Below are 15947 nucleotides of genomic sequence, written 5' to 3' on the forward strand. Positions count from 1 at the left end.
TTATAAATCACACGATTATAGCTTGAGGACGAATAAAAAAAGATTATGTTCTTTCTTTCTTTCTTTCTTTCTTTCTTTTTCTTCCTTTGTTCGAGAAAAAGGAAAATAAACAAATATGCTCGAAATAAACAATATTTTTTTTTATCATTTGATTGACGGAGAACAAAGGAAAGAAATTTGTTCGACATTCCTTCACATGAATAAAAAGTTTATGAACCTAAGTTTTTTTTTTTTTTTCCAATAATTTGTACAAGGCAAAGAAGAGATTCTTTCAACTTTTACTTCAATTCAGCTGTGTCTAGACTGTGTTGTACGAAGCTGATCCTGAATCAACTTGACTTTCTCCAAGGCATCCCGAACCAAATCAGTACCTAACAACCTAGCCTCTCCCGACTCAAACCAACCAACTGGAGAACGACACTACCTCCATATAGGGCCTCATAAGGAGCTATCTGAATACTCGATTAGTCGTTGTTGTTGTAGGTGAACTCTGCAAGCGGTAGGAACTGATCCATGAAGCCCTCGAAATCCATAACACATGCGCGTAGCATATCCTCCAAGATCTGAATGGTGCGCTCAGACTGCCCGTCCGTCTGTGGTGAAATGTTGTAGTCAACTCAACCCGTGCGCCTAACTCACGCTGCATGACTCTCTAAAAATGCAATGTGAACTACGTGCCTCGATCGGAGATAATGGACACCGGCACACCATGGAGACGAACAACCTCACGGATATAGATATGAGCCAGCTACTTTGAAGATTAGGTAGTCACCACCGGAATATATACATATATATATAGTTTCGTTCTCCATTTTATGTTCATTTGTATTTTTTTTTGTCCAAATTTCATTTGAAAGTATACCTTGGCGTTTATTTGGAGTTTTTGATTTTGCAAAATCAGTTTTTAAGTTTTACTAAAGAATGGTTGTTTGAGCTAAATCTGGATTTTTTTTTTTATGTATATGTATATACACACTGTATAATGTGTGCGTATACAGACACACTAAGAAGGTTCTTTGTGTATCTCGATGATAATGGAACGTGTGACCAGGAGGTCACATATTCAAGCCATGGAAACAACCTCCTACCGAAGTGCAAGGTAAGGTTCCGTACAATAGACTCAACATGGTCTGACCATTCCCCGGACTTGGCACATAGCGGGAGCTTAGTGCACTGTGCAACTTTTCTTTTTTCCTTTTTTACGAAGTTCAAAATGACGTCTACGCCAAAGAAAGCCTGGTGAGAAGTTGATAACAAGTTGAACAAATATGAAGAAGAAAAAGGGAAGCATAAATCAATACTCTTTGTATTAGATATGCTGCAATGAGCAGCCTGATGTAGTCATAGATGGCATCTTCATTTTGACAACAGAGTCTCAAATACATTATTTTTCATCAAATTTTGATAAGTATACTCTATAGAAGTGGCATATATATTATAATCTCTATCTTCTGGTTTTTGCACCTTAAGTGAGACCATTTGATCACATCTGGGCGCGAGTTGTTTACTTTCCTATATCTTGGATGCATCTGCTGTGACTCTGCTCAAAGCAATGGCTGCTTTAGATCCGGATGGCCGGTCCAAATACTTGCTGATGAACTCTCCGGCTAGCAAGAGTTTCTGTATATCGACGTTGGTTTTTATCCCTAGACCGTTAAGCATATAAACAACATCTTCAGTTGAAACATTGCCAGTTGCTCCTTTGGCATATGGACAGCCTCCGAGTCCAGCAACCGACGAGTCTATTGTGCTAATACCCATCTGTGGACAATACAACAGACAGTAGTAACATGAGTTGAACATTCTTGAAATCTTTTACACATTTGAAAACTCTGCAACAATAGCCAGACTAAGAGGGGAATATTAGAAGCTCAGTTGATTGGCTACCTAAACTTTCATCTTGTACTTGAATTCCAAGAGAAGAACTTACTTGGAGGGAAACTAAAATATTAGAAAGAGACTGTCCATAGGTATCGTGGAAATGCACAGCAAGCTTTTCAACAGGAACCACAGCCATCACAGCTTCAAGCATAGGAACAACACTTCCTGTAAAACAAAATAACATGGAAAGGAAGTTAAGTCACACACTTTTTTTTAGGAAGTCACTCCACAAATTTAATATGTAGAAACTCTGTTTTTCGTTCCTATCCGCTCTTACCAACCATCCAATTGAAATACGATTTAGATACCAACTAAAGCAAGATAAGAGGTCGAAGCTATATCTTAACTGTATATGTTGTATTTTCTAATCCAATAAGCTTGGTTACACTGGAAAAAATCCTTTTTTCAGCAACAAAATACTTTTGTTTTTGAACCACTTACCAAAAAGAAAAAACTTGAGTTTAGGAACCTAATCATAGAACTAGTTCAGAAACATAAATAGCATTTCAGTTGAAGTAATCACTGAAAAACTAAGGCATTTTTCACTGGAAAAGTAAAGTACATCGTTCAAAATATTTTACCTGGAGTAGCGACTCCTATTGTGTCTCCAAGGGAGATTTCAAAGCATCCCATGTCATGAAGTTCCTTTGCTACATATGCCACTTTCGAAGGTGAAATTTCTCCTTCGACTGGGCAACCAATAGCACATGATACATATCTGTCACGCATTGAAAGGTCAGATTTTTAAGTTTGAACCACATATGATGGTAAGGCATAAAATGCAACATGCTACAACATCCAAGCTGGCTGCAGCAAACTAATAAGATTTCTTCTTCTCTTTCCCTATAGAAATATTTATGAACACTTGAATAGATGATGGAAATACTATTTCTGTTATTGAATGCCTCAATGAGTTTAAATACAAGTTACAGTAACCATCTTTCTAGAGTTTTATGTAAACCAAATAACTGACGAATCCTATCTAAATCAAAGGGATAACTCTGAATACCTAACTATAATATCGATAAATGCAATCTAATCTAAAGAGATAAATACTAAAAACAAACTGATAGCTACTAGTAACAAGGATTGTTGATCCAATAATATTAAGGTCCTCATCCTGTCATTAGTCTACTAATGAAATTGAAGTTAGGAAGTGAGGTAATTTAGACGGCTCGCTTCAAAATTAAGGCAATTCAAATGATCATTAGAGGTCAATGAATTCGAACTCATGGGAAAAATAGAAAACGAAAGAGCATTTCATTTAATATAAAGATATGTGGGCATGAAATGCATACCCGCGCACGGGTATTGACAGCTTTTTGGCAGCAGAAGTAACAGCTCGATATCGGACAAGGCTTTCCTCAATACTGCAATTAATGTTTGACTTTGAAAAAGACTCCGAAGCTGATGCAAAGACAGCTACTTCTTTCGCCCCAGCTGCAACAGCTGCTTCAAAGCCCTAACAGAAATTCAAATAACACCAATATAATTATCAGACGAAGAAAGTGGTAGCTAAAGCATGAAATTTTTTCCAATAAGTGCTACATACTTTCATATTAGGTGTCAATACAGGCAATCTGGCACTTTCCAGATCCTTCACTGCCTCCATTACATCCTTGGCATCCGACAGCTATCAAAAAGAAGCAGGAGAATGAGTATAGTAAGGAAAAGTTTCACAGAATAAACGCATAAAAATCAAGCTATTTAATCACAGAGTCTAAAGCAAGCTTCTATATAGGCTATAGCCAATGTTTAAGTTCAGCAAAAGAGGTTTCCTTATATATAAAAGGAGGAAGAATTACCTGAGGTACCCATTTTGGAGAAACAAACCCCGTCACTTCAACAACAGGTAGCCCGCAAGAGACAAGTTTTTGAACTAATTCAACCTTCACTGATGTAGGAACAATATTCTTTTCATTTTGTAACCCATCCCTTGGACCAACTTCCACTATCTTCACATACTTTGGCATGCCATCAAACAACTGTTACCAGACAAAGAAACAATCAGGAAATTAAAATGATTAAGAAGGACCGGAAATCTGTGCACGTAATAAAGAAACAATTGTCTTGAAATAAAACATTATCATTGTGCTGGATCTCCAACTGATCTACGATAAACCAAAAACATTCAGGCAAACCAGAATCACTGTTCATTCCATGTTTTCTAGACGAGCTAACAGAGGGACAAAAAGGACTTCGACGAATTACCTTGAACGTTTTACTCACTGTACTTCTATGGTTGCTGTAAGATTTATATTGATGATCTGTCAAGTACTGTGAATGAGACACAGTTCCACATACTCTATAATTAGTGCTAAAACTCTTGGACCTTCGACTTGAGATGCCGTTACGCGATCCATGTCTTCTCCATTTGAAATTCTCTCTCCCATATTCGTCATCATCTTCACTGAAGACAAACATATTAGGAATTTCATACATCAAATTCAGTCAAGCACATCATCAACAACAACAAGCCCAGTAATTTCCCACAAGTGGGGTCTGGGAAATTCAGTCAAGCACATCAAGGCGAAAATTCCTAAAAAAAAAAAAAATCCACGTCGAGATGCCAAGTGGCGAGAAACTTCAAGGATTATTAGATAATAGTGCCTCTGTTAATGAACCACCAAATGATAGGAACTCTTTTATTCAAAGAAAGAGTGGAAAAAGTTGTGTCCTTTGTCACGAAAAAGATAACATTCTAGCTTTGTTTAAAACATTGCTCAAGACATTGATAGAAATTAATGATCCAAAACAACAGAAACCATTATAATAGCAATACAAACAGATCTACATTATGAATAATTTTTCCTAACACCGATTTTTATGTTCATGCAGGCTTCAATTTTACCCAAGATATCGGCCTATTTGAACCTTTGTTACTCAAAAACAAATCAGTGGAAGGAGCAGGCACCTTGAAGTCAAATATAATAAGAATGAGCAAGAGGAACAACTTGCAAAAAAAGGATATAAGCATCTAACCCCGTGCAAAGACATATACAGTACAAGAAATGGCTCCCCATCACTATTTGTCACTCTAAGTTGTGCAGAGAGAAACACCGAAAAGCACAACCTGAGTCATGATATATACTAGCTTAATAAGAGCAACACTTTATCTACTTACACACAGCTGTTGGATGAGCTGCAACTTCTCCCATCAGTCCAGGAGTCCCCCATCGCCATATCTTCTCCTATAGGCCTGCAGCCACCAGATGAGAATCTCTCTAGCCAATCAATGTTGCTCAAACTTGGCAACCTGTCCAGGTTAAGAGGCTCTTCCAAGCTTGACATTGTTGGGGGGGATGAAGCTGCTGGAACGAGAAATAAAGCAAGACAAAAGTAAGCACTTTGCCTTAAAAATTCGCCAAGAGACTTTCTAGCAAGAATCAGATCCATAACAATTCAAGGGTTTGACCATCTTGTACTGTTGAAGTAATATTAAGAACTCAAATAAGTGTGGCTGGTGAGAGAAAAAAATCAATTGTAGAAGAGTCTATTGGAAATGCACATTGCACTATGCTCGTCAGGATAGTTTACTCGTTTTGTCGAAGCACATAGCTTTGTAGGTGTAGAGAAGGAGAATCATAAACCCATAGCAACAAATACCACTCAGAATTGATCACAACAGCATTCATTATCTTTTGTCCAAGCACATAGCTTTGTTTGAGCATTCCTCCAATTTTAAGCCTGAACCCCAAAATTAAGCATATAAAAAAGGAGATTCACAAACACTAACATTAACTTATTCATCCCCTACATTGTGCAATGCTGAACTATCGACCTGCAATGAAAAACTTCTGCATCCAGTTCTCCCTCAGATGAGCCTCAAGACTTTTTCAAAGGGAATCATGCAGCAAATGATCAACATAAGCTAACTAAAGTAACCAAAGTTTAAACACTCTCACTCCCTAAAATGAAATGCACCATATCAGTTTCCCGCTAAATGACAAGAATTATGTAAACTGTATATGATCTCCGGTCTCCTCGACGAGGGTGTAGTATCATTGACACATCCTGAGCTGACTATGCACCAAATTTCATTGTTCTTTATCAACTTAAAAAAAAACAAAAAAACAGCCCGGTGCACAAGGCATCCCGCATTCACACAGGGTCCGGGAGAGGGTCGCACCCAAAGGGGTGTGATATAGACAGCCTACCCTAATGCAACCATTAATGGCCGCTTCCACAGCTCGAACCCGTGACCTATAGGTCACACGGGACAACTTTACCATTGCTCCAAGGCTCCCTTCTTCATTGTTCTTTATCAACAATTGCAACAAATAAAGGATTTCACTCAAAAGCTACACTCAACAGGAATTATGCACCCTTTAACATCAGAATCACAATTCACATCTTTCTTCCAAAAAAGAAGATAAATTCCTACTTAGTCTTCCCATATCATCAAGATCACAACTTTCTTCTCCAAAAAATAAAAAAAAATAAAAAAATTCCTACTTAGTCCTTTCCATAACATCAAGATCACAACTTTCTTCCAGTAAATACAAATTCTTACTTAGTCCTTCCCATAAATCAAACTGATAACCAAGATAACTAAAAGAAATCCAAGCTTTCACATGTATTCTTCTAAAACTCAGTTCAATTTCAAAATTTAACCAATACCAACTACCCAAATTAATCAATTTCCAAACTTTAATTCTTTTCAACAAGAAACAAAGGTGGGTTTAGCAGAAAAACAAGAAACTCACCTGAAAAATCAAGAAAAAGGTCAATACAAGAATCAAAGCTCTAAACTTTTTTTTCAGGGTATTTCTGAAAACAGTGGAAAAAATTATAATAAACTATAGAGGAAGTAATATTTACCCCACAAAGTACCCCACAAAGGAAACGTGAAGGAGAGTTCTTTGTTGTTTTGGGGAGAGTCTTTGTCTGTGTTTGGTGATCAGTAGCTAATATATATGGTGTGTGTATAAAGCTACAGTAATTAATAACTTTCAGAAACTTCTTTCTTGTTACTATTTGTTGTTTGTTTTTATTGTTTTTTCTTGTGATGTGAATTGAATCGCCAACAATTTGGAGGGAGTAGAGGTAGAGGTAGAGGTAGAGGTAGAGGTAGAGGTGGGGTTTATTATTAGGACAAGAAGGTGGTAGGTAGTTGTTATTGGTAGGCAGTTGGTCAAATTCTTTGCACTAAAATTTATTGGTTATAACTCCTATTCCCTTTAGGTTCTCGCAATTGCAATTATTTCCCATACTTTGTCATTGTGGGGTAGTCTACCGGCAAATATTTTGTTAATTTTTTTAAAAAAATAAAATTCAAAGGAAACCTGCGGCCACTATATTCGGGCGCGCACCGAATAACATACTCACTGTGTAATATCTAGCAAATTTTGTTAATTTTTAGATTGTGTAAAAATAATTTTACAATAAAACTTAAGTTATATATACTGACAATGCAAATCGTTTTTATAGATTAACAGTGAATTTTAACCCGTAATACCAGGTTAATTATCAATTTAACTAGGTTATAAATTAATGATTATCAAAATATTTAAACTCCTTATATTATTATCTAAAAGCCTGTTAACTGTCTAAAAATATAAAGTGATAACTTGAAACTAGTTATATAAGTTAACTACTTAAATAATCATTTGTAATAGGAAAAACTAAAATTAGAAATTGGAGAAATGTACCTAATATTTAAGACCATACAAAGATATGTTAAATATGCCGAACCTTGGTAAAGATACGTGTAACTCTCCCCATTAGCTAAATCGAAGTGTATTATGTTACCTTAATTGAATTTGGTAGCTATTAATCTAGTGTGTTATACAAAAAAAAAAAAAAAAAAAAAACTCCAATGCAAGCATTTATACAATTATACTTTATTTTTAAGTGAATATTTTCTTCCTCTAATTTTGTGTTGGAAAAAATGATTCTCATCCAACTTTAAGCTATAAATACTTATTTCCCCCTTTTTATCTTAAAATATTATTATTAACGGTGATTTTAAGAAGACAATGTCTATTTAATATCAACCTATCATTTATTTTTGTTTTTGTTTTGTTTTCCAAAGTATCCACTTCTCTTTTAAATTAGTAAATATTGTTTCTAAACCTTTAAAATTATCTTATATCAGCATAAGGTGCTATTTTTTATTTTATTTTGCTTTTAAGTAATTTTATAATCTGTTTATTTTCCTTTTTTTCGTTAATAGGGGACCCAATGGGTCAACGGCGACAAGGAGATTACGGAATTGAAACTTATACATTGTGCATAAGATATTGTTCTTTTAATAATTGACCAGTTTTCACGGAATATAATTTGTTATTTTGTTAAAAATAAATGGTGATCTTGAATAGAAACGACTGGCAATGGAATTTATTATCTCCTTGTTTCTTATATTTTTAATTTCGTCTATTTATTTTGTTTCTTTATTTAATTTTTGTGACAATGTTTGAAGTGGTAGAATATAACTATTTTTATTTCCATTAAATGTAGCCGTCCATATTTCATGCCAGCTATGGATGTCAACGTAACAATTGGTTGCGTAATTTATTGAGTCTTTTAAAAAACAAAATGGAGTCAACTTTGTTGAAATTTATGGATACTAGACTAGGAGCCTGTTTGGATGGGCTTAAAAGCGGCAGTTTTTAACTTGAGAAAGTATTTTGCAATCAAAAAATAAACTTAAAAAAAGTTAAAATCTTCTTAAAAAAAACAAAACCAATAAGTTGAAAAACACAACTTTTTCTAAATTGGCTTAAAAGCCATATTGCTTTGACCAAGGATATTACATTCTTATCCCTTATAATTTTTCTTAATTCCAAAATTACCCCTAAGTAAAAACCCTACAACATACTATTTTTTTTCTCCATTCTCCAATATTTGTCAATTTCTTGAAGTTCTTAACGTGAAGCAAACAATAATTTTTAAAATAATGTTTGATACATTCCAATATTTTGTAAATATTGTTCTTTTGGCTTCTTTTTTGGTTCCATAACATTTAATTTTTTTGGTTGTTGAATCCTTCTTTTTTTTAAATTGGTGTAACTATATTCTAAAATCAAATCATTCAATGAATTTACGTGTTACCCCTGAATTTGAAGCTATGAACGAAAAATATAATATTATAGTCATCATCTTCTTTATAATGTTAACAACTTTAAGGATATTTCAATCATTTTAACAAGAAAAAGTGCTTACCAGCACTTGTTTACCAAACACTTCATCAGCTTGTTTTAAGTTTCAGCACTTTTATCCAAACACATAACTGCTTATTTATAAAACAAGTTCCAACACTTATAAAATGCTTTTAAGCACTTAACTTAAAAGCTATTTTTTTTAAGCCAATCCAAACGGGGCCTAGAAGCACCAATACTATTATTTTATATTAAGTGATTTTCTTATAAGTAAATAAAAAATTAAACAATATACATGCCAATTGCAGATATAATCTTTAATCTAAATATAAAAAGATTGAGTCCTCCTTGTTAAAATTTTATTAATTCCTTACCCCCCCCCCCCCAAAAAAAAAGATAAGAATCCTCAGAAACATGGATAAAGTTATTTTTAGTTAAAATATTCTACGTTTATTAATTTAATACAAACATTGAATACAAATAATTATTTCCAACCATTCCACCCATATGGCACACTAGAGTTCACACAATATTTTTTCTGTTTTTGTCTCTCTTGTGTTTTTTACACAATATTTCTATTTTTTTCTTGTCTTTTCCATTGGCCCCAATATTAATAAGGGGTCAATCTAGCTCACAAGTCACAGCTCCAAAGGTATGTTTGTGGCCTGTTTTCTCTTCTTTTGGCATTTCATCCGCTATTCAATATTCGCTTTGGCGTGGTCTAATTAAATTTCGCGCCGAAATGTTCCAATTAGGAGTAAAGCACTTTTTATTAAAGGCATTATAGTCAAATGTAACTCTAAAATTGAATTTTGGGATTTTTTCCTTTCTATACACTATATGAAACTTATTTACCTAAAATGTTCAAATATTATAAATTACCCACCATAAATATATTTTCCCTATAAAAATTATACAATCGCCTAATATAGTCTCCTTATTTCTGTGGGCATCTATAATTAGACGCGCGAGAGAGAATATTTTTCAGTTGCAAAATTTATATGCTGCAATCTACAACCAAAATAATACGCAATTAACTCCCAAGTTTCTGCATAATCATTCTCTACGATGTTTTCCTTAGCTTTTTCACAAAAAGGCAACAAATTCAAAGCAAAATCCTTTCAGAATAAACCGATTGCATATGAATGTGAAGTATTCTCAATTAGCTCTGACCATATAGTAGATTTCTAAAAAAATTATATGATTGCGAAATTATTTTGTCTAGCTTGAATTTGTGGATACGACTGGATTACAATGTCAAAACTGGTGATAATAATTCAGCGCAATGGTCGGTGGGATAGCTTCGGGAGATATATAGATTTTGATGTTGACAGAATTGTAATCAATGAAGATTCAAGTTATAGTGCTTTGAATGCCGCAATTGCAGAACACCTAATGACAAATACTTCTGTAAAAATCATCGAGATCAAATACAGAGTGAACGAACGGTATCCTCCAATGAAAATTCGGAACGATATGGGTGCGCGAGTGTATATGGAGACGAATGAAATTACATGATTTGATAAGATCTGAAATGCCTTGTACTGTTTTAAAGATATTTTCATATGAGTAGAGAGGATAAAATGTTTCATAAAGTGTATAGCTCGGTAAAAATCGGTTGAATTTATACATGTTCATTATGTTGTTTGTTGATTTGTGAATTCAGCTAAGGTTGTGCCATCTCGCATGAATATTTTACAATGGTGCAGTAAGCCTGCATTTTCCCAACTGCAATTCTTTGTTGAAATTAGCAAACAAGGAATTTGGAAAATGATAACGTTTATAGACGTTTGGGGGGAAAATAAAGGAATATTAGGCAATTTTTTTATTTTATTTATTAATAATGAGGAAATACTTATCGGTCCACTAGAATCTTTGTAGCATGTAAGATAAACTCTTTTGACGCAAATCCAAGTCGTAATTTCTAGAAGAAATAGGACATGAACGGACCTTAATGAGGACAACTAGGATTCTTTTATGCCTCGAATTTAATATTTGAAAATTGGCATGGCATGCTTATTTCTAAGAACCTGTTTGGATTAGCTGATTGTAAATAACTGATAAGCGTGAAATGCTAAAAAATATATTTAACAGCTGAAATTAATTTTTTAAATAAATATTTACGCGTTTGGATAGACATGCTGAAACTGATAATAAGTTGTTTGGTAGAAAAGTGCTGATAAGCTATTCTTTTGTTAAAATGACTAAAATAACCTTAAAACTTTATAAAAGATTACTATAAATTAATAAGTTTCGTTGTAAAGAAAATGATGAATATTGAAAATGGAATAAAGAGAAAGTTAGAAAATTTATTTTGGGAAAAATATTTTGTGAATTAAAAATTATTACTAAGGATAAATTAGTAAAAACCCTGGTCAAACTAAAAGTGCTTATAAGCTGAAAAGTCATAAGTTGGAGGTGATCAATTTATGACTGATTTTAGCTTAAGCACTTAGTTTATAAGCACTTTGGGTGTTGCCAAACGCGTAAATAAACCAAAAGGTACTTATAAGTGAGTTTGACTAACTTATAAGCTTAGCCAAACACCCTCTAAGAGCAATTTAAACTGTTATTTTGTGGGTAAGATAACAAATGAGAACTGAACAAATAAAGATGGTGAACCGTGAATATAAGTGGAAAGGAAAAATGTAGAATATGGTTTTTGCACGGAGTTTTGCCGGTTCAACAATGCAGAGTTTATAATATTCAAACAGATTTTGTTAAAAACCCAAAATTCCTATTTTCGGGACCGTGATGACGTCTAACATTTCACTTGCTAGGCAAGCCAATGTTATAATAATCTTAATCATTTTTAAACAAATCAAATTAAACGAAAGTCTGTCACGACCCCAAATTCCCTCTGTAAGATGTCGTGATGGCACCTAGTCTCTAAGACTAGGTAAGCCTATCAATGCAGAATAAAATTTAAATTTGAAATAAATAAACTACAATTCAAACAATTTCAACTCCCAAAATCCGGTAGAAATAAGTCACAAGCTTCTAAGAATTTATCCTCAATGTCGCTTCTAAGAATTTATCCTCAATGTCTCTATATATATATTAAGGTCTAAAGAAAATAAGGAAGCAACACAATAATGATAGAAGGGGACTCCGGAGTCTGCGAACGCTGGCAGATATACCTCGAAGTCTCCGTGCGCAGGTAACTCACTAATCTGAGTTGGTAAGAAGTACATGGATCTGCACAAAAAGATGTCCAAAAGCGTATTATGAGTACACCACTGCGGTACCTAGTAAGTGCCAAGCCTAACCTCGGTAGAGTAGTGACGAGGTCAGGTCAGACCCTACCGAAGAATAAATAATGACATGAAAAAAATACTTAAATAATATAATAAGATAAAATGATAATGGAAATGGATCAAGTAGTATGTCACATTTAATTATACCAAATAATGGCAAATAAATACCTTGTGGAAACAAAACATAATTTCTTTTCAATTTTAAGAAAAATCACAACAAAAATCAAAGGCAATTACGACCATAAATCAATATCAACAAGGGAACTACCGAGGTACCGTCTCATAGTCCCAAATCATAAATAAATCCACAATATCTCATTTTCTTATCTCACCGCGGGAGCCTTCACAATTTATTTTAAAGAAAATATTTTTTTCGAAATAGCATCCTGCGTTTTAGCCATCCTTATCACACCGCATGACTTTTAGTAGTTCCCTCTATTAGCCACGCATATCAAGCCACCCTTATCTCATCGCATGCGTTTCAATACCTAGACCTTATACCACCGCATGCGTATCAATATCACAATTTGCACCTCAAGTGCCCAAATATTTCAATTTGCCAAAGTAAATCAACAACGATATTTTTCCACAATAAAGAGCTCACGGCTCATGCCAACATACAATAAAGAGCTCACGACTCATGCTAACATAAATCATCAATAATATTTTTCCACAATAAAGAGCTCATGGCTCCATCACAATGAGTACAAAATTCTTACAAAAATATTCAGGAATAAATAATTTAGCAAAATAATATTTCAAAATCTTTAATACGTTGCTTCAATATCAAATTTAAAAATGTTAAATACTTCATATTAATAATATTTAATTTAAAGAAAATCAACCTTCAAATAATGCACAGAATAAAGGAAACCAAGTTTCAACTAAATAGGTAAAACAATTAGCAGGAAAAGGTCAAACAAATTTAAGGTATATATTTCAGATTAATGATAAAGAATATAATAAGATAAAATAATTTAATAAATGCGCAACAGTGATCTACATAATTTAAAAATATAATCTTTCACATTTAGCCCGTGTACACATTCGTCACCTCGTGTACACTACTTTCAACATATTTCAATAATCACATCAATACCAATCCTAGGGGAAATTTCCCCCACACAAGGTTAGATAAGTCATTTACCTCGACTTGTTCCAATTTAACCAAGTAATATGCTTTTTCCTCAATTTTTCGATTCCAGTCGACTCATATCTAGTCATAATTAATTCGATACAGTCAACAGAAATTATAGAATTAAATCTATAAGAAAATACTATATTTTTCAATAAAAACCGAAATTTTCTCAAAAATGGCATGTGGAGCCCACGTCTCGGAATCCAGTGAAATTTACGAAATATTAACGCCCATTCAACCATGAGTCTAACCATACCAAAATGACTAAATTCCAATAATAATCCGACCCTCAAATCCTCAAATCTATCCAAGAGGGTTTTCAAAATTTTCCAACTTAAATCACCAATTAAATGTTAAAAACAGTGATGGATTAGGGTAATCTAACCAAGATTGAGTTAAGAACACTTATCCCGATGTTTTCTCTTAAAATCTCCCAAAACTCGCCTCAATCTGAGCTCCAACTTAAACATTATGTCCAGTGGTTTCTTCTTCGCGAACGCGATCCTTGCCTCGCGTTCGCGAAGCACAAAAACTGTGCTGCCCAACTTTCCTCTTCGCGAACGCGACCTACGCTTCGCGAACGCGAAGCTTTGCAAACTCAGACCTTCGCGAACGCGTCCCTTACCTCGCGAACGCGTAGACAAAAGACTGGGGTTCCCTAGCTGCCTCACTCTCCTTCGAGTTCGCGATGCACACACTGCCCTACCCCCTCGCGTTCGTGTTCTCTCCTCCGCGAACGTGGAGAACAAAATTCTCACTAGCTCAGAACACTCTTCGCGAATGCGAGGCTCCTCTCGCGAATGCGAAAGAGGAAACCAAAAAAATTGCAGCAGCAGATATCAGCTATCTCACCAAGGCCAAAATTGATCCGTTAACCATCCGGAACACGTCCGAGCCCCTCGGGACCTCAACCAAATATACCAACAAGTCTTAATATATCATACGAACTTAGTCGAGTTTTCAAATCACATCCAACAACACTAAAAACACGAATCACACATAGGTTCAAGCCGAATAAACTTTGAAACTTTTAATTTCTACAAACGACGTCGGAACATATCAAATCAAGTCCGATTGACCTCAAATTTTGCATGCAAGTCATAAATGACATAACAGAGCTATAAAAACTTTCGGAACTGGATTCCGACCCTGTTATCAAAAAGTCAACTCCCCGGTCAAACTTCCAAACTTAAATTTCTATTTTAGCCATTTCAAGCCTAATTTAACTACAGACTTCCAAATAAAATTCCGAACACGCTCCTAAGTCCAAAATCACCATACAGAGCTGTTGGAATCACCAAAATTCTATTCCGGCGTCATTTTCTCAAAATGTTGACCGAAGTCAAACTTAGCATTTTAAGGCCAATTTAAGAAACCAAGTGTTCCGATTTTAACCCGAACACTTTTAAATCCCGAACCAACCATCCCCACAAGTAATAAATTTATAGAAGTACATACGAGGAGTTTTATTTAGGGGAACGAGGTTCTAAAAGTAAAAATGACCGGTTGGATCATTACAAAGTCAATTACTGAAATAAAGTGTGGAGGACCATAACAACTGAATCATATAAATACATCCCCGAATATGGTATCACAAGTACACGAGATACTAGAATAATATAAATAAAGGTCTAAAAAAATTCAAGATGTTTGAAAGATAATATACAGATAAGATAAAGTAGAAGGGGACTTCAGGTAATGGAAGAATCTGGATACTATGGGATACCACTAACCTGATTGTTAATGGTATTAAATGTGATGCTCAAATAATACACTGTCAGGTAAAAAGTAGAATAAGAGATATTGACTTCTTACTAACAGTAGTATATGGATACAATGGGCTTGAACAAAGAAGAGCCCTCTGGGATACATTGCAGCAACTATATCTAAGTATAGCAGTCCCATGAATGATAGATGGGGATTTTAATGCAGTGTTATCACCCATTAACAAGTTATCTAGTAACTCAATAAGCTACTCAGAAATCCAAGATTTACTGTCTGCCTTCAACACACTGCATTAATAGAAGTGCCTTGGAAAGGTGACTACTATACATGGTCTAACAAGCAGCCTGGAACTGATAGGGTCAGCAGTAGATTAGATAGAATATTTGGCAATTATGAATGGATGATGTCATGGGGTCATGTAGAGACAAACTATGGATTGACTCAAATTCCAGACCATGCTCCTATGCTATTATCTCTGACAACCTCCACATGGAAAGGTAGAGTGCCTTTCAGATTCTTTAACATATGGGTAGAACATGATGAATTTTCATAAATAGTTGCTAGCATATGGAGTTTACATAGTCCATATGGTACACTGAAATCAATTTGGGCAAGATTGAAAGATCTGAAACCTGCTTTGAAAGCTCTGAACTCTAAGGAATTCAAGGGCATTACTCAGAAAATTGAGAAGGCTGGAATAGAGCTGAGTGACATCCAAGGGAAAATTTCACAGGGTTGCACTGATGCTTTACTTGATATGGAGAAAAAAGTACTACTGAACCTTGAGAAGTGGTCTTTAATTGAAGAGAGTGTCCTTCAGCAGAAGGCTAGATCAAAATGGATATA

The 15947-nt window shown here is 34.5% G+C and overlaps 1 protein-coding gene across 5 annotated transcripts; it reads right to left on the reverse strand.

Annotated features, from left to right (window-relative positions):
* Nucleotides 1-1284: 1284 nt before the first annotated feature.
* Nucleotides 1285-7017, reverse strand: LOC107796243 (hydroxymethylglutaryl-CoA lyase, mitochondrial). Of its 5 annotated transcripts, none has more exons than XM_016618992.2 (9): nucleotides 6703-7017; nucleotides 5006-5189; nucleotides 4093-4291; nucleotides 3687-3866; nucleotides 3434-3514; nucleotides 3180-3343; nucleotides 2463-2599; nucleotides 1931-2046; nucleotides 1285-1761 (listed from the first exon to the last, which is right to left on the reverse strand). In XM_016618992.2, the coding sequence occupies exons 2-9, from the start codon at nucleotides 5170-5172 to the stop codon at nucleotides 1513-1515; spliced, it is 1293 nt and encodes a 430-aa protein (XP_016474478.1). In that variant the 5' UTR covers nucleotides 5173-5189; nucleotides 6703-7017; the 3' UTR covers nucleotides 1285-1512. The 5 variants fall into 5 exon arrangements, with proteins under 5 accessions (XP_016474478.1, XP_016474480.1, XP_016474481.1 ...); XM_016618994.2 differs by having other exon boundaries at nucleotides 5006-5192; nucleotides 6703-6884; XM_016618995.2 differs by having other exon boundaries at nucleotides 5006-5192; nucleotides 6588-6883.
* Nucleotides 7018-15947: the final 8930 nt, after the last annotated feature.

This window comes from Nicotiana tabacum, chromosome 9 (assembly GCF_000715075.1).
Source record: "Nicotiana tabacum cultivar K326 chromosome 9, ASM71507v2, whole genome shotgun sequence".
NCBI lineage: Eukaryota > Viridiplantae > Streptophyta > Magnoliopsida > Solanales > Solanaceae > Nicotiana > Nicotiana tabacum.